The 15,373-nt window shown below is 36.5% G+C and overlaps 1 protein-coding gene across 1 annotated transcript in view; it reads left to right on the forward strand.

Annotated features, from left to right (window-relative positions):
* The first annotated feature begins 13,573 nt into the window (after positions 1-13,573).
* The window catches only part of LOC145693176 (dehydrogenase/reductase SDR family member 11-like), a 129,458-nt gene continuing 127,658 nt past the window's right edge, over positions 13,574-15,373 (forward strand). Inside the window, exon 1 of the mRNA XM_081768947.1 lies at positions 13,574-13,905. Within this exon, the coding sequence (XP_081625073.1) occupies positions 13,774-13,905 (132 nt within the window). The 5' untranslated portion in view covers positions 13,574-13,773. The remainder of the gene's footprint in view (positions 13,906-15,373) is intronic.

Below are 15,373 nucleotides of genomic sequence, written 5' to 3' on the forward strand. Positions count from 1 at the left end.
CACAACTCCAAACAGGGAAAAAAAAAATCCTTAAAGAACTTTTCTTTTGTGTTTGTATCGGAAAATGGTACCGGTACCTTTCAGAATAGCCTTTTGCTTTATTATTTATTTTTTCAATAATAAAAGTGGTATTTATTTTCATCAGTTGTGCCCAAACACACGCAATTTCTTATTAGTCCAGTCAATGAAGATAGTGTAGAGGACATGGTCGGGAACAGAATTTTTGACTTCAAGACTGTGTTTGGAGTAGTTAGGAGGTAAACTAAAAGTCAACGGACCTATGAGGTGAGCGAGGAGCAGGGGGGACGGGGGAATGTCACTTTTTCGGGTTTTTGCTCGTATCTCGGAAACGATGCGTCATAGCGAAAAAGTTTTTATGTTCAAAAAGAAAGCTGAGAAAATTTCCTACAAGATTGCCTCTATCCCTTTTTTCCTATTACTAATAGTTTTCGAGATATCCTATTGCGAAAAATTGCAAATTTTCAAAAAAATTGCTTATTTCCCTCACTTTTATAGACAAACTTTGCCTTTCAGAAACTCATCCCTTAACTTCAACAAGTCCTCGGGAGAGCTATCTAAGTGTATTGTGCGTCTCGGTGGAGTTCATCTCGTCATATCGTTTTTGGGGTGCATTGACTACCAATTGTACGGAGGTGGTATAAATGAACTTTTGAGCACTATATACGCTCCAGTATCAGTTGAGAAGATGCTTCAAGGCCATGCTTTTGCCAGGCATTGTCGAACGTTGTATTTCACCATATCCAAATCAGAGAGTAAGAGCAGACATGATGTGTCAAAGAATTGATGTCTAACTTCCTAAATGAGACCCTCATTGAGCTCATTTAACGAAAACCCACAACTAAAATCACTGGCCAAAAAAATTTGGTGAAGCATTAGAAAAGCTCAGTGAGAATCGACGAATTACAAAGTTAAGGATCCAATACTTCAAAACATATATTTGATGAAAGAGGATATTCATGCTAAAAGGTCAGGCGATTGGGATGCTCACCTAACTTGAGTAGAGTCTTACTTTCACGCATCTGGCCACTTTCCCTACACGAAATCCTGCCACCTGTATGTTCAGGATATGATAAATCTTCCATCAAAAATGACGCCAGAAGAATACCATAAGTTTGTCAACGATGGATACTTCACGCTGCGGCACTCTGATCGTTTTTGGTTAAGTGTTTGGTCAGATATAACTACCGAGACCACACTTATGCGAAGCTTCAAAAGAAGTGGTGGGCTAACATGTAGACGGGGCATTACAGATAGTGTAATAAGCAAATGGGTCATGGGGATGTGTGCAACTAATGTCATTTGCACATCACTAGAAGAGTTCTGTAGTGTTCTCTTCACCTCATGTGAACAGCACGAGAATTTTGGAGAAACCCGCAAAACTAAAGATGCGGCTGATATTGCTATACACACAGAATGATTTGAAAATCATAATTTTTCCCCGAAATGAGTGATGTCATATCGATAGCTACTGGATTGGTGTCAGTACAGTCAACTGCTACAGTCAGCTGTACGATGTTGTTACAATTGGTAAGCAAGCGATGATTAAAATGGTAGGATTACCATTTTTAGATATGAGTCTGTCATGCAAAGGTCAACGATGAAAAGGTTACAGTAGATCTTTTCCTGCTTTTTCAAAGGATTTCAGTAATGGAAATAACGGATGAAGATTTGAAGAATTGTTTGGAATATGAATTAACCCCATTTCCTCTAGTCTTGTTCAATGAAGGTGGAATGAGAAATAAATCAGTCCTATACACACTGTTAGATCCAACTACCAAGAACATACATCTGCCAAAGGTTGACGTAATTGTTGATGGAGAATTTCTCATGCACAAAATGATTTGGCAAAGAGGATCTTCAGTTTCCACCATTTGTGAAGGATATGTGCAATTTGTCAAGAACAACTATCCTGGGAAGAGCTGCACTCTAGTGTTTGATGGGTACAAAATTTAGCGAACAGCACAAAGACAGCTGAACAGGGATGACGCTATAGAATAAAGAAGTCCGTCGACATCAATTTCAATTCGAACACTGAAATAACAGTGAAGCAAGAACAATTTCTCTTCAATGAGCACAACAAAATGAAACTGATTGACGTGCTGAGATCAAAACTCCGCGACAATAAGATTGAGATTCTTCAAGCATAAGACGATGCTGACGTGTTGATTATTACAACAGCTATTGAAAAATAAAAAAACAACCATTGTCGCTGTCATTGGCGAAGGCGTTAGCTGGCAGTTCTTCTAATATCAAAAACTCCAGGTAACCGAGATATTTTGTTTGTGAAACCTGGCCGAAGAAAAGTCAAGACCAGCTTATATTCCACTCAACAAATGCAGCAGTTAGGACTAAAGGACATTTTGTTCTTGAATGCCTTTATATAACACATTGCACATTGTGACACAACGAGTGCAGTATTTTGGAAAAATGAAGTTGGTTTCATCAAACTTTACCAGAAACACCCAGACATTCGCAAAGTAGCTGAAGTCTTCCCAAGCCCTTTCTCATCAAAAGCTGAAGTTGAGGAAGCTGGTAGCAAAGCTATCTTGATGTGGATTGGAGAACTGAGAGATCCCTTAATCTCTACCGTTAGCAGTCGTTTGTCAAGTCTGTAGTAAACATTGAACCTGACATCTCTTCTCTCCCACCAACTGAGGGGGCAGTCAAGGAGCATTTTTTTCAGAACGTATCACCAGGTCCAGCACCGGTTAGGAAACGAGCTACCACCTGAACTGTAGGGTTGGAAGCGCAAGGCAGACAATCAGCTCACCCCTGTGCAGACTAAATACCTACTAGAACCAAAGAAACTTTGAAGGATTTACTGCCGGTGCACCAAAGTGGATGGAAGTGGACTGTAGTGGAAAATGTGAATACAGAAGAGCCTCAAGGAACCGTTCTCTTTAATGTCAATATTGTCTGGGAAATTTTTCCAATGGCGTCACGCTTTGGACAATGAGGAAGACGACGCTGAAGAGATAGAATCCCTACCCATCCCTGAAGAGACAGAATTCCTGGAAGACGTGGAAACTGAGGTGGAAGAAAATATAGATGAAGATGAGCAAAACGAGCCACCTTCTGAGCCAATTGCCAGACCTTCCCGTTCCAAGAGAGCCAAAACAACAAAATTCTCGTATGAATAATTTTTGTTTAGTTTCGATGAATAGCTGAAGATAAAATATTAAATAATAACTCATTTCAAAGAAAATTTATTGTTCTACGATCTTTTTCCCTGTGGACTTGGCTGAAGTTAAGGGATGAGATGCTAAAAGAAAAAAATTGTCTATAAAAGTGAGAAGAAAAAAGCGATTTGTGAAAATCTGCAATTTTAGCAAGAGGATATCTCGAAAACTATTAGAAATAGGAAAAAAAGGAATAGAAACAATCTTGTAGAAATTTCATATTGACAATAAAATCATTTCGCTTATACGAAAAAAAAAGTTCCCAAGCATTACTGACGCAAAGATAAAAGAAGGCATCTTCGTTGGTCCTCCCTCAAATAAGCCAGCTCTTTTAAGATCCTAATTTCAAGCAGATTTTAAATGGTGTGGAGCGAAGAGAATGGAATGCCTTTAAAAATGTATGCAAGAATTTTTTTGGGGGAAAGAAGAAATCGGAAAACTACGTAGAAACAGTGGAAGAACTTATTTCCTCTTACAGGATTTTTCCCAGAAAACATGGGAACTGTATCTGACGAACATGGTGAGATGTTCCACAGAGATGTCGCCCAAATGGACAAGCGATACAGCGGTAAATGTACTCAGAATATGTTAGCTGACTACTGTTGGTCTATCCTGATTGATACACCTCCCCAGCAATACAAGAGACAGAAGAAAACAAAGTATTACTTTCAAAGCTTTCCGACATCCTTATTGAACCACTGCATTCCAATTGATCCATATGCTGCTAGTGGGAATTACTAAATCATGTACAATTATTTATAAATTTCATCTTTAGATTTATTCTATTTCCTTCTAGAGGTGCAGACTTATTAAAATTTAACCTTTACAAAAAAATGGAGTTCTAAATTTCCTTTGCTTTTTCTTAGTTCTGATACAGAGATATCTATTGAATATATATAAATCTCATTTATGATTGACGAAAAATAAACGATTCTCTCTCGAAATTGGTGGTTAATGGACCAAAACTGTTTTCGGATTCTGCATTAGGAGCCCGAAATCTATAGGAATCGCCCAAAAGTTTTCCATAAAGGAAAAAAAAGTGTTCAAATTTGCAGAACGGTGTGATCCGAGTACATGGGGATTTTACTCTGACATCCCTAATCATGATAGAAACGTAATTTAAACTGTATGATTTTAAGTACGTAATAGTCCATAAGGAAGCCATGATGAACTGAATTGGTATGTCAATGCAATGTATTAAGTATCTGTAACGCTAAAGCTGTGACACGAAATGATGTCGACAATTTTTTTCCAATGGGGGAGGGCAGATGACCGATTCAAGGGGGGGAGGGCAAAAAACCGACACACAAGCACAATAGCGAATACGTGCATATAGGCCTACTTTAATACACTCGTTTACATGATACATAATATAAAACAACAGTTACTTACGCAAATATATCGTAATTAATTACTATAATATGTGCGTAAGCAAAGTAGTATGCCTTGACATGTACTTCCAAGAACTTTACACCCTTCGAAATTCAGGGGGTAACTGGCCCCCGCTGCGAGTTGCCATGCTGACACGTAAAGCATCTAATAACATGATGAACACAGAGCGTTTCTACTATCTTACTAGCTTACACAGAGCGTTTCTACTAGCTTACGCGCCTTCGTTGACATGCGTTCGATCCCAGCTCGCGCCGTGTGGACTTTGTGGTGGACAAACACCGTGCTCGTGGGTTTTCTCGGGGTTCTCCCGTTTCCTCCCAATTTCTTTATTCCACCATTTCACTCATCTCTCATCATCACCGTCTCCTTTAGCCTAACCGGCATAAACGTGGGACGTAAAACAAAGATTTTATTTATTTATTTATTTATTTATTTATTTTTTGACGTGCCTGCTTCTTAACGGACGGAAATTTACATCGTTTTACGGACTGAAATTAGGGACCTTAAATTACGTCAGTGTAAGCTTGCTTAACATTGCTGAACTGAGGAAGTAAAACGTAGAGATGCCTAGTGTAATATATTAACAGAAAAAAAACGCTTGTCGTCTCGTCTCGTTGAAATAACACAAAACAGACTTACATCTTTTCCTGAGGGAAGAGGACGAAGCCTGCACCCCATTCTAGATGCGCCACTGACATATTCTTTAAAAACTGCCTGAGTATATTCAAGCTACATTATTTTTATACTAATTATACTTTCCAAATAATTGTTTGGTATCTTGTTTTTATATAATAATAATAATAATAATAATAATAATAATAATAATAATAATAATAATAATAATAATAATAATAATAATAATAATAATAATAATAAAAGTAATTTTTATATAAAAATTACTAGCTATTATTATTAGTATTAGTTTTTGTAATAATAGTAGTTGTAGTGGTAGTGATGGGGTAGCAGACCTCCAAATTATCATTTCTTCCTGTTTTTTAAATTGTTTTTGGAAGGGCTTAATCTTCTTAATCCTCGTAGATGCGCCACTGGAAAAGAAAAAAAATAATGGAAGTCTTTAAGAAATAGCTGGAATAATTTTAGTGACTAAAATTTGTTAAAAAATGACATAGGATATACAGTATTACACTTCAAATTTTATATTCCTAACAAATAACTCATTAATAGGGCAACTTACGTGTGAATTGTAGAGGCAATACTACTTTACGTAGGTATGATCTGTCAGGAAAGTAAATGTACACCTATTTTTCGAGTCTGGCATTCCTGCGCTCCATCCGTGGAGAGTATGAGAATTAAATCAATCAAATGTTTACTGAGGGGCAAAAAGAAAAGCTTAATCTGAATAAGACATTGCAGAGGGGCACAAGCTGTGAATACGAATAGTGCATTGTGTAAATAAAGGACGACACCGAAAGAGAAAGCCAGAAACAGCTGTTTAACTTAGAAAAAAGAGTAAAACTTGTCGAAGTGGGAAAATAAAACACAAATACGCCGGCAACTAAACGTTCACCACGCATGATCTTGGTGTAATGCTTAAAGTGCTGGCTTACAAATGCAAAAGACGCAAGTTCGAATCCTCAGCAAGGACATTTTTAAAAATTTTTGTTAATAATACATACAACTCATGAGAGATGGTAAAAGAGGTCGTATTTAGTTTTTCGTAGCAATTATTATTGGTAATGTTTAGTACTGATAATACTTTTTGTCTTTGCGTATTGCTTTTGTTCTTGTCTTCATTTCGAAAGAGAAGATTATCCGAACAAATGCCACCAAAATTCCTCATATTTTGAATGTAAACGCCATTTGCAATTAGTAAAGAATAAAAATTGAACGTTCCGAAGTAGCTGCAAAAAGTAAAAGGAAAAACATGGAAGTCGACCATACTCATGGTTACTAAAAATACAATTTCTACATGCCTTACACCTCCCGACCACGTTTCTACGTTAGCAAGTAAGAGGCTTGTGTTTAGGTTAGGCTCGTCAATACGTTTTGCAAAGGGGCCCGGTTTAGCTCTGACGCACCACAGGTGCGAGAAGGGAGAAAAACACTTTTTCTCTCTCCCTCTGTGTGTCTATTTATCTATCTATTTGTATATATATAACGCTATTTGTGAATGCCATAACCACCCTAATTTTCAGCGGATTGAGACGAAACTTGGCACAAACATTAATTGTTGAAATATCTTGATGAGTTCGTTAACCAGAATAGTCAGATGAAAATGTTCAAAATGGTGGCCCTTCAAACTCTTAAAAAGTTCCAAGGGAACCAAATTTCGCCCATAAATAGATATTCAGAAAGTTTGAATAAATTTTCCTCTTTTACTGAAATATTTGTGTGCAGAAACATATTGAAATATTGGACCCGATTAATCGCCTAAAGAAGGTTCACGCCCTTTCGCTACGGCCAGTTTTTTTTTTTTTTTTTTTTTGCAGGAGGGTGTTATCTTCCTATTGGAACAAGATGATTGTTACTGATGATATGAAATTACACATTGAAAGTGAAGTAACTTGTGTAACGTGTTATTTGAAAGAATAATATAATAAATGTTCATTCCTCTAACACAGAGAACTCATGTATTTCGTGTTCGGGAGCCTGAATGGCGAGGAGTGTTATTTGATTTGCTTTTTAGAAACACATTGCATTGCAAATAAAGGTAGGCAACATTAGTGGTAAGTAAAACAATAATAATAATAATAATAATAATAATAATAATAATAATAATAATAATAATAATAATAATAATAATAATAATAATAATAATAATAATAATAATAATAATAATAGGTGTTGTTTGGGGCAAGGCAATATCTTCCTCAGTTCTTCTTCAAACGTAATGATTGTAACGCCATATCTCCCTTACAAACAAAATATTAGCAATTTATATCGAGAGAACGGGAAACTGTAGAGCGATGGGACCAACGTTGGACAGTATGCACTCATAGTACTCAGAAAAGTAAGCGATTTCAATGCAAAATGAACGAAGAGTCATTGTCATGGGTACTCATGGGGCCACGGCAGAGCCCTCTTTAGGCCAAAATGTCGATAGCTTATATCGAGAAAACAGGAGGTGATACTGGGATGGGACCAACGTTGGACACCGTGGACCCATAAGGCGCATCGAAAAAATTAGGGAGGCGGGCGCCAGCCAGCCTTACTTATTTCCACATAATAATATAAAATTATATTGTCGAAATACACACACGAGTTAGCTACTAATATTTCATATTATTATTATTATTATTATTATTATTATTATTATTATTATTATTATTATTATTATTATTATTATTATTATTATTATCTACAGCGTCTTTTCATTACGTGAGCATGTTTGACATGAAACCAAAGAGAAAATCCATCCTGTAGCGAAAAGAAACAATACTTTCTCTCAAATGGATAAAATATCAAGCAGAGATTGATTCGAACTCACATGGACGGCGCGAAAAGCCAGTGCTTTGTCCACTATTTTTTTAACTGACTCACCGAACGCATTTCAGTAACTTACTTATTGCTAATTTTACTTGCTTCACTCGTTTAACTTGCTTTTTCTAATAACTTATAACGACAGGGACACGAACACAGAAACATCGAGAACAGTTAAAAATGATAGATGCTCTCCCGCCGAGAATCGAACCCGAGACTCCATACACCCAAGGCTCACGTGCTAGCCTCTAGACCAGCGGCGATGGCAACGCTCACTTCCTGTGTCGTTAGGGATTACGACCATTGTATTGCCAGCTATCACTTCTGTGGGTTGTATACTATGATCACATGTTTCTTCTCTGCTGGAAGAGTAAAACCTACATTATATGTAATACATGAGATATTTAGACCTACATGCTCTTCATATAATGTAATAAAAGGGTCATGGTGTCGGATTTTAATACATGACGTATTGCAGTATACAACATGCTTTGCATTACTTGTTTGTTTGTAGACAGCTACTAGCTTAGTGTTCTGAAAGGTTGTGTATAAACTAGGGATAGCCCGTTCCGGAATTATTAGTTTTCGGACTCCCGAAAGTAAAGCCGGACAAATTCCGAAATTCGGAAAATTCCAATTTTGTAATAATTTCGGAATTCGGAAAAATCCGGAATTTAGAAATTTCTGATTTCGTTAACATTCCGGAATTCGGAAAATCCGGATTTTTTCGAAAGTCGGAGTTTTTCTCAATTCCGGAATTTTCTAAATTCCGGATTCTTTCCGAGTTCCGAAATTCTTCTGAATTCCGGAGTATAACTGAATTCCATAATTTTGCGAAAACCGGAAAGTGAAAGTTCCGCTTCCGAAAAATGAATTTATTTTGGTTAATATGAATCGTGGCGGAAATAAGTCTTTGACCAGGTAATGGCGACTGCTTTGAAAGAAATGGGGAGTATAAGAATTCAATCTGTCATATTTGTAGTTTCGTGTGGAGAAAGAACGAACTTGTGAACCAGTGGTTTAAGAAAAACTCAAGTTATTAATATAAACTTTGCCGACTTCATAAAAGAAATACGAAAGACATTTTGAATCGAAAAATATAACATACAAGTTTGCAAGCAGAGACAAAGAAACTTAACATAACCAGACTAAAGACGGATCGTTTACCGCGTAGCGATCGCGGTTCAGTGGTCAAGGTGCTTCTGCGAATGCACGTTGCAATTTTTTTTTCTTACTTTAGAATTTTTGATGGCGATTGATCAGCGATAACATACGTTTTATTATATTCAGATATTTGAATACTCGGATGTTTCAATACTTGAACTATCAAATCTTCAGTAATAATAATAGTAATAATAATTATTATTATTATCTCGTAGAAGATTAAAAGCTAGAAGCTAAATTATCGCTCAGGTCATACCATTACAAGGAGAAATGTGACATTTGGAAAGAATATTTCGGTTTGGTTTAATGTTGCTCACGAGAAGAGGAGTTTCTCATCTCGTTTCTAAAACAAATAAAATAACATGAGAATTAACATTTTACATTCGAGACGGGTCAGGGCTAAATCAAAATTTTCGTCTCTCTTTGGAGATGAGAATCGAGACGAGACGAAAAGTATCGTAAACATTTCCCGTCTTGTCTCGATTCTCGAAATAGTGTATGTCCATTCTTTAAGTAACAATTGCTCTGTAGACTGAATCTCATAGGCTATTTCGTTACATTGTATTTCAGAGCTCATTGAATTATGCTCTGTGTAGGTATTTTTGTAGCAACGCTTTTATATTTACCTCTGCATATTCTAAAAATTAGTTTATTATATGCCTTACTGTCGCGTGATATTCAGTTATATTTATTACAGTTATTTTCCTCAAAACATACTTTCTACATGAAACTTCAATAAAAGGTTCTAGTTTAAAATGTTGGTAGTTGCAGAGGTGTGTCTTGAAGGTACGGAACCCTTTCCCCGAAATCTCTACTTTTAAGTAAGTTTTGCCAAATTTCAGGGCAAGTTTAAAACTATTATTATTATTATTATTATTATTCACCGTTCAATAGTATAATAATAATAATAATAATAATAATAATAATAATAATAATAATAATAATAATAATAATAATAATAATAAAACATTTTCATCGGTCGTGCGCGGAAAGTGAGAATTAAATCAATCACATGTCAAGTCAATGTAAGGAGAAAAGCCTAAACTGAATAAGACATTGAAACGGGTCACAAGCTGGGAATAAGAATAGTGCATGGTATTAATAAAGGACGACACCGACAGAGAAATCCAGAAACAATAGGTAAACGAAGAAAAAAAGAGTAGAAATTGTTGAAGTGGAAACAAAATACAAATACGAATAGGGATGAGCAGGAGTCGAGCCAAAATTCGACTCGACTCGAGTTCAATCCGAGTCGAGTCAAAGGTATTTTTCTTGTAGTACTTAAAATTATACTGTAGTTCTTAAAATTAAGGCTGAGACCTGCACGGTCGAATTCTTGAGCCCAAGCAAAAGACCAAATCGGGTAGTGATATCAACCGGCTCGGCTCGTATCAACTGAGCGAAATTGTTGTATTACTATACATCTGCTTCCGCCCCTGTCAAATCTGGTCGATCTCGTTGACGCGACATATTTGCTTCTTTATACCCCTTTCTTCGTTTACTGAACAAAACAGTAACTATTCTGAAATATACTACTGCGCATGGCTCGTAGATAAATATTTCTGATGCCAATAGTTTCCGTTTTGTCCAAGGAATGTTCTTTTTCTTATTCCCAGCATGACCCTTTTATTACATTATATGAAGAGCATGTAGGTCTAAATACCTCATGTATTACATATAATGTAGGTTTTACTCTTCCAGCAGAGAAGAAACATGTGATCATAGTATACAACCCACAGAAGTGATAGCTGGCAAGACAGTGGTCGTAATCCCTAACGACACAGGTAGAGAGTGGTGCCTTTGCCGCTGGTCTAGAGGCTAGCACTTGCGCCTTTGGTGTATGGAGTTCCGGGTTCGATTCCCGGCGGGGGAGCATCTATGATTTTTAACTGTTCTCGATGTTTCTGTGTTCGTGTCTGTCGTTATAAGTTATTAGAAAAAGCAAGTTAAACAAGTGAAGCAAGTAAAATTAGCAATAAGTAAGTTACTGAAACACGTTCAGTGAGTCAGTTAAAAGAAAAGTGGACAAAGCACTGGCTTTTCGCGCCGTCCATGCGAGTTTGAATTAATCTCGGCTTGATATTTTATCCATTTGAGAGAAAATATTGCTTCTTTACGCTACAGGTAGTCCACTCTTTTCGTATTTTTCGCTGTCGTTCACAGTTAAAGTAACTGACTATTATTCTTTCTACGAATAATGGATCTTCTCTTTGGCTTCATGTCAAACACGCACACGTAATGAAAAGACGCTGTCGATAATAATAATAATAATAATATGAAATATTAGTAGCTAACTCGTGTGTGTATTTCGACAACATAATTTTATATTATTATGTGGAAATAAGTAAGACTGGCTGGCGCCCCCCCCCCCCTATTTTTTCGATGCGCTTTATGGGTCCACGGTGTCCAAAGTTGGTCCCATCCCAGTATCACCTCCTGTTTTCTCGATATAAGCTATCGACATTTTGGCCTAAAGAGGGCTCTGCCGTGGCCCCATGAGTACCCATGACAATGACTCTTCGTTCCTTTTGCATTGAAATCGCTTACTTTTCTGAGTACTATGAGTGCATACTGTCCAACGTTGGTCCCATCGCTCTACAGTTTCTCGTTCTCTCGATATAAATTGCTAATATTTTGTTTGTAAGGGAGATATGGCGTTACAATCATTACGTTTGAAGAAGAATTGATTAAGATATTACCTTGCCACAAACAACACCTATTATTATTATTATTATTATTATTATTATTATTATTATTATTATTATTTTACTTACCACTAATGTTGCTTACCTTTATTTGCAATGCAATGTGTTACTAAAAAGCAAATCAAATAACACTCCTCGCCATTCAGGCTCCCGAACACGAAATACATGAGTTCTCTGTGTTAGAGGAATGCACATTTATTATATTATTCTTTCAAATAACACGTTACACAAGTTACTTCACTTTCAATGTGTAATTTCATATCATCACTAACAATCATCTTGTTCCGATAAGAAAATAATCCCCTCCTGCAAAAAAAAAAAAAAAAAAAAAAAAAAAAAAAAAAACTGACCGTAGCGAAAGGGCGTGAACCTTCTTTAGGCGATTAATGGGGTCCAATATTTCAATAAGTTTCTGCACACAAATATTTCAGTAAAAGAGGAAAATTTATTCAAACTTTCTGAATACCTATTTATGGGCGAAATTTGGTTCCCTTGGAACTTTTTAAGAGTTTGAAGGGCCACCATTTTGAACATTTTCATCTAATTATTCTTTTTAACGAACTCATCAAGATATTTCAACAATTAATGTTTGTGCCAAGTTTCGTCTCAATCCGCTGAAAATTAGGGTGGTTATAGCATTCACAAATAGCGTTATATATATACAAATAGATAGATAAATAGACACACAGAGGGAGAGAGAAAAAGTGTTTTTCTCCCTTCTCGCACCTGTGGTGCGTCAGAGCTAAACCGGGCCCCTTTGCAAAATGTATTGACCAACCTAACCTAAACACAAACCTCTTACTTGCTAACGTAGAAACGTGGTCGGGAGGTGTAAGGCATGTAGAAATTGTATTTCTAATAACCATGAGTATGGTCCACTTCCATGTTTTGTTTTTACTTTTTGCAGCTACATCGGAACGTTCAATTTTTATTCTTCACTAATTGCAAATGGCGTTTACATTCAAAATATGAGGAATTTTGGTGGCATTTGTTCGGATATTCTTCTCTTTGGAAATGAAGAAAAGAATAAAAGCAATAGGCAAAGACAAAAAGTATTATCAGTACTAAACATTACCAATAATAATTGCTACGAAAAACTAAATACGACCTCTTTTACCATCTCTCATGAGTTTTATGTATTATTAACAAAAATTTTTAAAATATCCTCGCTTAAGATTCGAACTTGCGTCCTTTGCATTTCTAAGCCAGCACCTTAACCACTACACCAAGATCATGGCATAGTGATCGTTTAGTTGTCGGCGTATTTGTTGTATTTGTGTTTTATGTTCCCACTTCGACAATTTTTACTCTTTTTTTGTAAGTTTAACAGCTGTTTCTGGCTTTCTCTTTCGGTGTCGTCCTTTATTTACACAATGCACTATTCGTATTCACAGCTTGTGCCCCTCTGCAATGTCTTATTCACATTAAGCTTTTCTTTTTGCCCCTCAGTAAACTTTTGATTGATTTAATTCTCATACTCTCCACGGATGGAGCGCAGGAATGCCAGACTCGAAAAATAGGTGTACATTTACTTTTCTGACAGATCATACATGTATGCATGTAAGAAATCCCTGCAATTTGTTTTGTAATTTTGGGCTATTGCCAAGCCAACGTATTCGTGGTATTACTCAGAAGAATTATTAAATCATTGATATGGCAACATTGTGATAGAACTTTAACCTTCAGATTTGATAAGCTCCTGCTCGTCTGCAATCTTTTGCTACATTATTTAGTGCGTGTTTCACGGAAAGCTAATCTCGCCTATGTAAAGGTGTGATATTTACTCTCATGTGAACACACCCTAGAAGTGAAACTGATTATTTTGGTGTTACGTAACAGGCGGAGTACCAGTACCATTTCCAGCAGCTGAAATGGATCGTTGGAACAACCGAGTGGCACTAGTTACAGGAGCAAGTGTAGGCATTGGTGCTGCCATCTGTCGAGAGCTTGTGAAACATGGAATGATAGTTATTGGATGTGCTAGAAGAGACGAAGATATCAAGGTAAGTTTTATCACAGAGAACTTATCTTGAGAACATAAAAAAGAAAAAAAAAGATTACTTGAAAACTAAGGAAATAAGAATTGACAAATAATAATAATAAAAAAAAACTTGGGAATGTTGTTATACCCCCATGTTCAGTAATGCCTTTGGCGTGGAAGACCTGGTTTGATTCCCGGTGGGAGCTCATGTGGTTCAGATCTCACGTTAAGCCGTAGGTCGACATAGCCTACCTGCTGAAAGAGACGCTAAACTCAAATCAAATCATATTTGGTAATACTTGAGTCTATGTATTAAAAATATGTCAGTTCGATTATTTGGAATATTTATTTGAAGGTGAGCGCGTTCGCGGGTTCGTTTCATAGAGAGAGAGAGGAAAAAAGAAGAGGAGGGGAGGATTTGTATTCCTTTTAGGTGTATCCTGGAATGTTATTGTTGTTAAGACTGTCATATCATAAAAGGTGGAATGTATCTGTTGACTTTCCTCAGACTAGTGCAGGCATCATGTAAAAACTACCGTTTCTACTCTAAGAAATCAGAGCAGGCGAATGTTGGAATGATACTTTAAATAGACGGTGATGGTTGTCGATTTCTGTTTTATGTTTTACCTTTATTTCCAAGCTACAGGTAAATGTTAGTTTTCGGCGACAATGTAACTTCTAACCAACTACTAAGGTGTTCTTGACTTAGGCCTATTTAAATGTATATTTAAGTACTCAACTAGAGATGATATTTCCTCATCTTCTTCACCCTTCTTCCGGACGCATATATGGTAATGTTTCCGTAGGAAGTTACTTCAACTCAGTGATAATTTCAGATGATTTCTTCCAAGAAGGGGGGGAATTTCAATATGCAGAGGATTAAAGTAATACAGCGAAAATACTTGTAACCCTTACTGACACGAAGGATGTTTGCCCGGAGCGGGAATCCTTTTCCCGGGCCACTCCCTGAAATAATCACTGTTTCAACTTGTAATGTCTACTTGGGAAATTTTGTTGAATTGGTTCTGCTGAAGTAACATATATTCAGTGGCGGATCTAGCCCGGGGCCGGGGAGCCTAGGCCCTCCAGTTTTTTGAGTGACAAAAATATTGAAGCTATTATTTATATATTTTTGAAAGTTTATTGTAAACTTATGATATACCTATCACAGTCTGAGTTCTGGTTGACCCCTCCAGTTTTTACCTTTAAATCTGCCTCTGCTTATATTTTTAAGAAAGCTATTGTAAGTCTTGGATAAACATATTATAGGAAGAGTTTATCGAGTCTCGACCTGTTAATTTTTTATCAGTTATACGAATATATTGAGGGCTATCGTTCACTATTCGATATAGCAGTATACCGAAAAACGAGTATCATATACTATTTGAGAATATTGTTGAATTCTTGAAGTTCCGATTGTGGAACAGCTCTTACTTCTGCCCTCTAATATTTTAAAAAATATCTCCCTTCATAGTAACTGTTTGGGTTTT

This window comes from Thermobia domestica, chromosome 8, assembly GCF_964235325.1.
Source record: "Thermobia domestica chromosome 8, izTheDome1.hap1.1, whole genome shotgun sequence".
Taxonomy (NCBI): Eukaryota; Metazoa; Arthropoda; class Insecta; order Zygentoma; family Lepismatidae; genus Thermobia; species Thermobia domestica.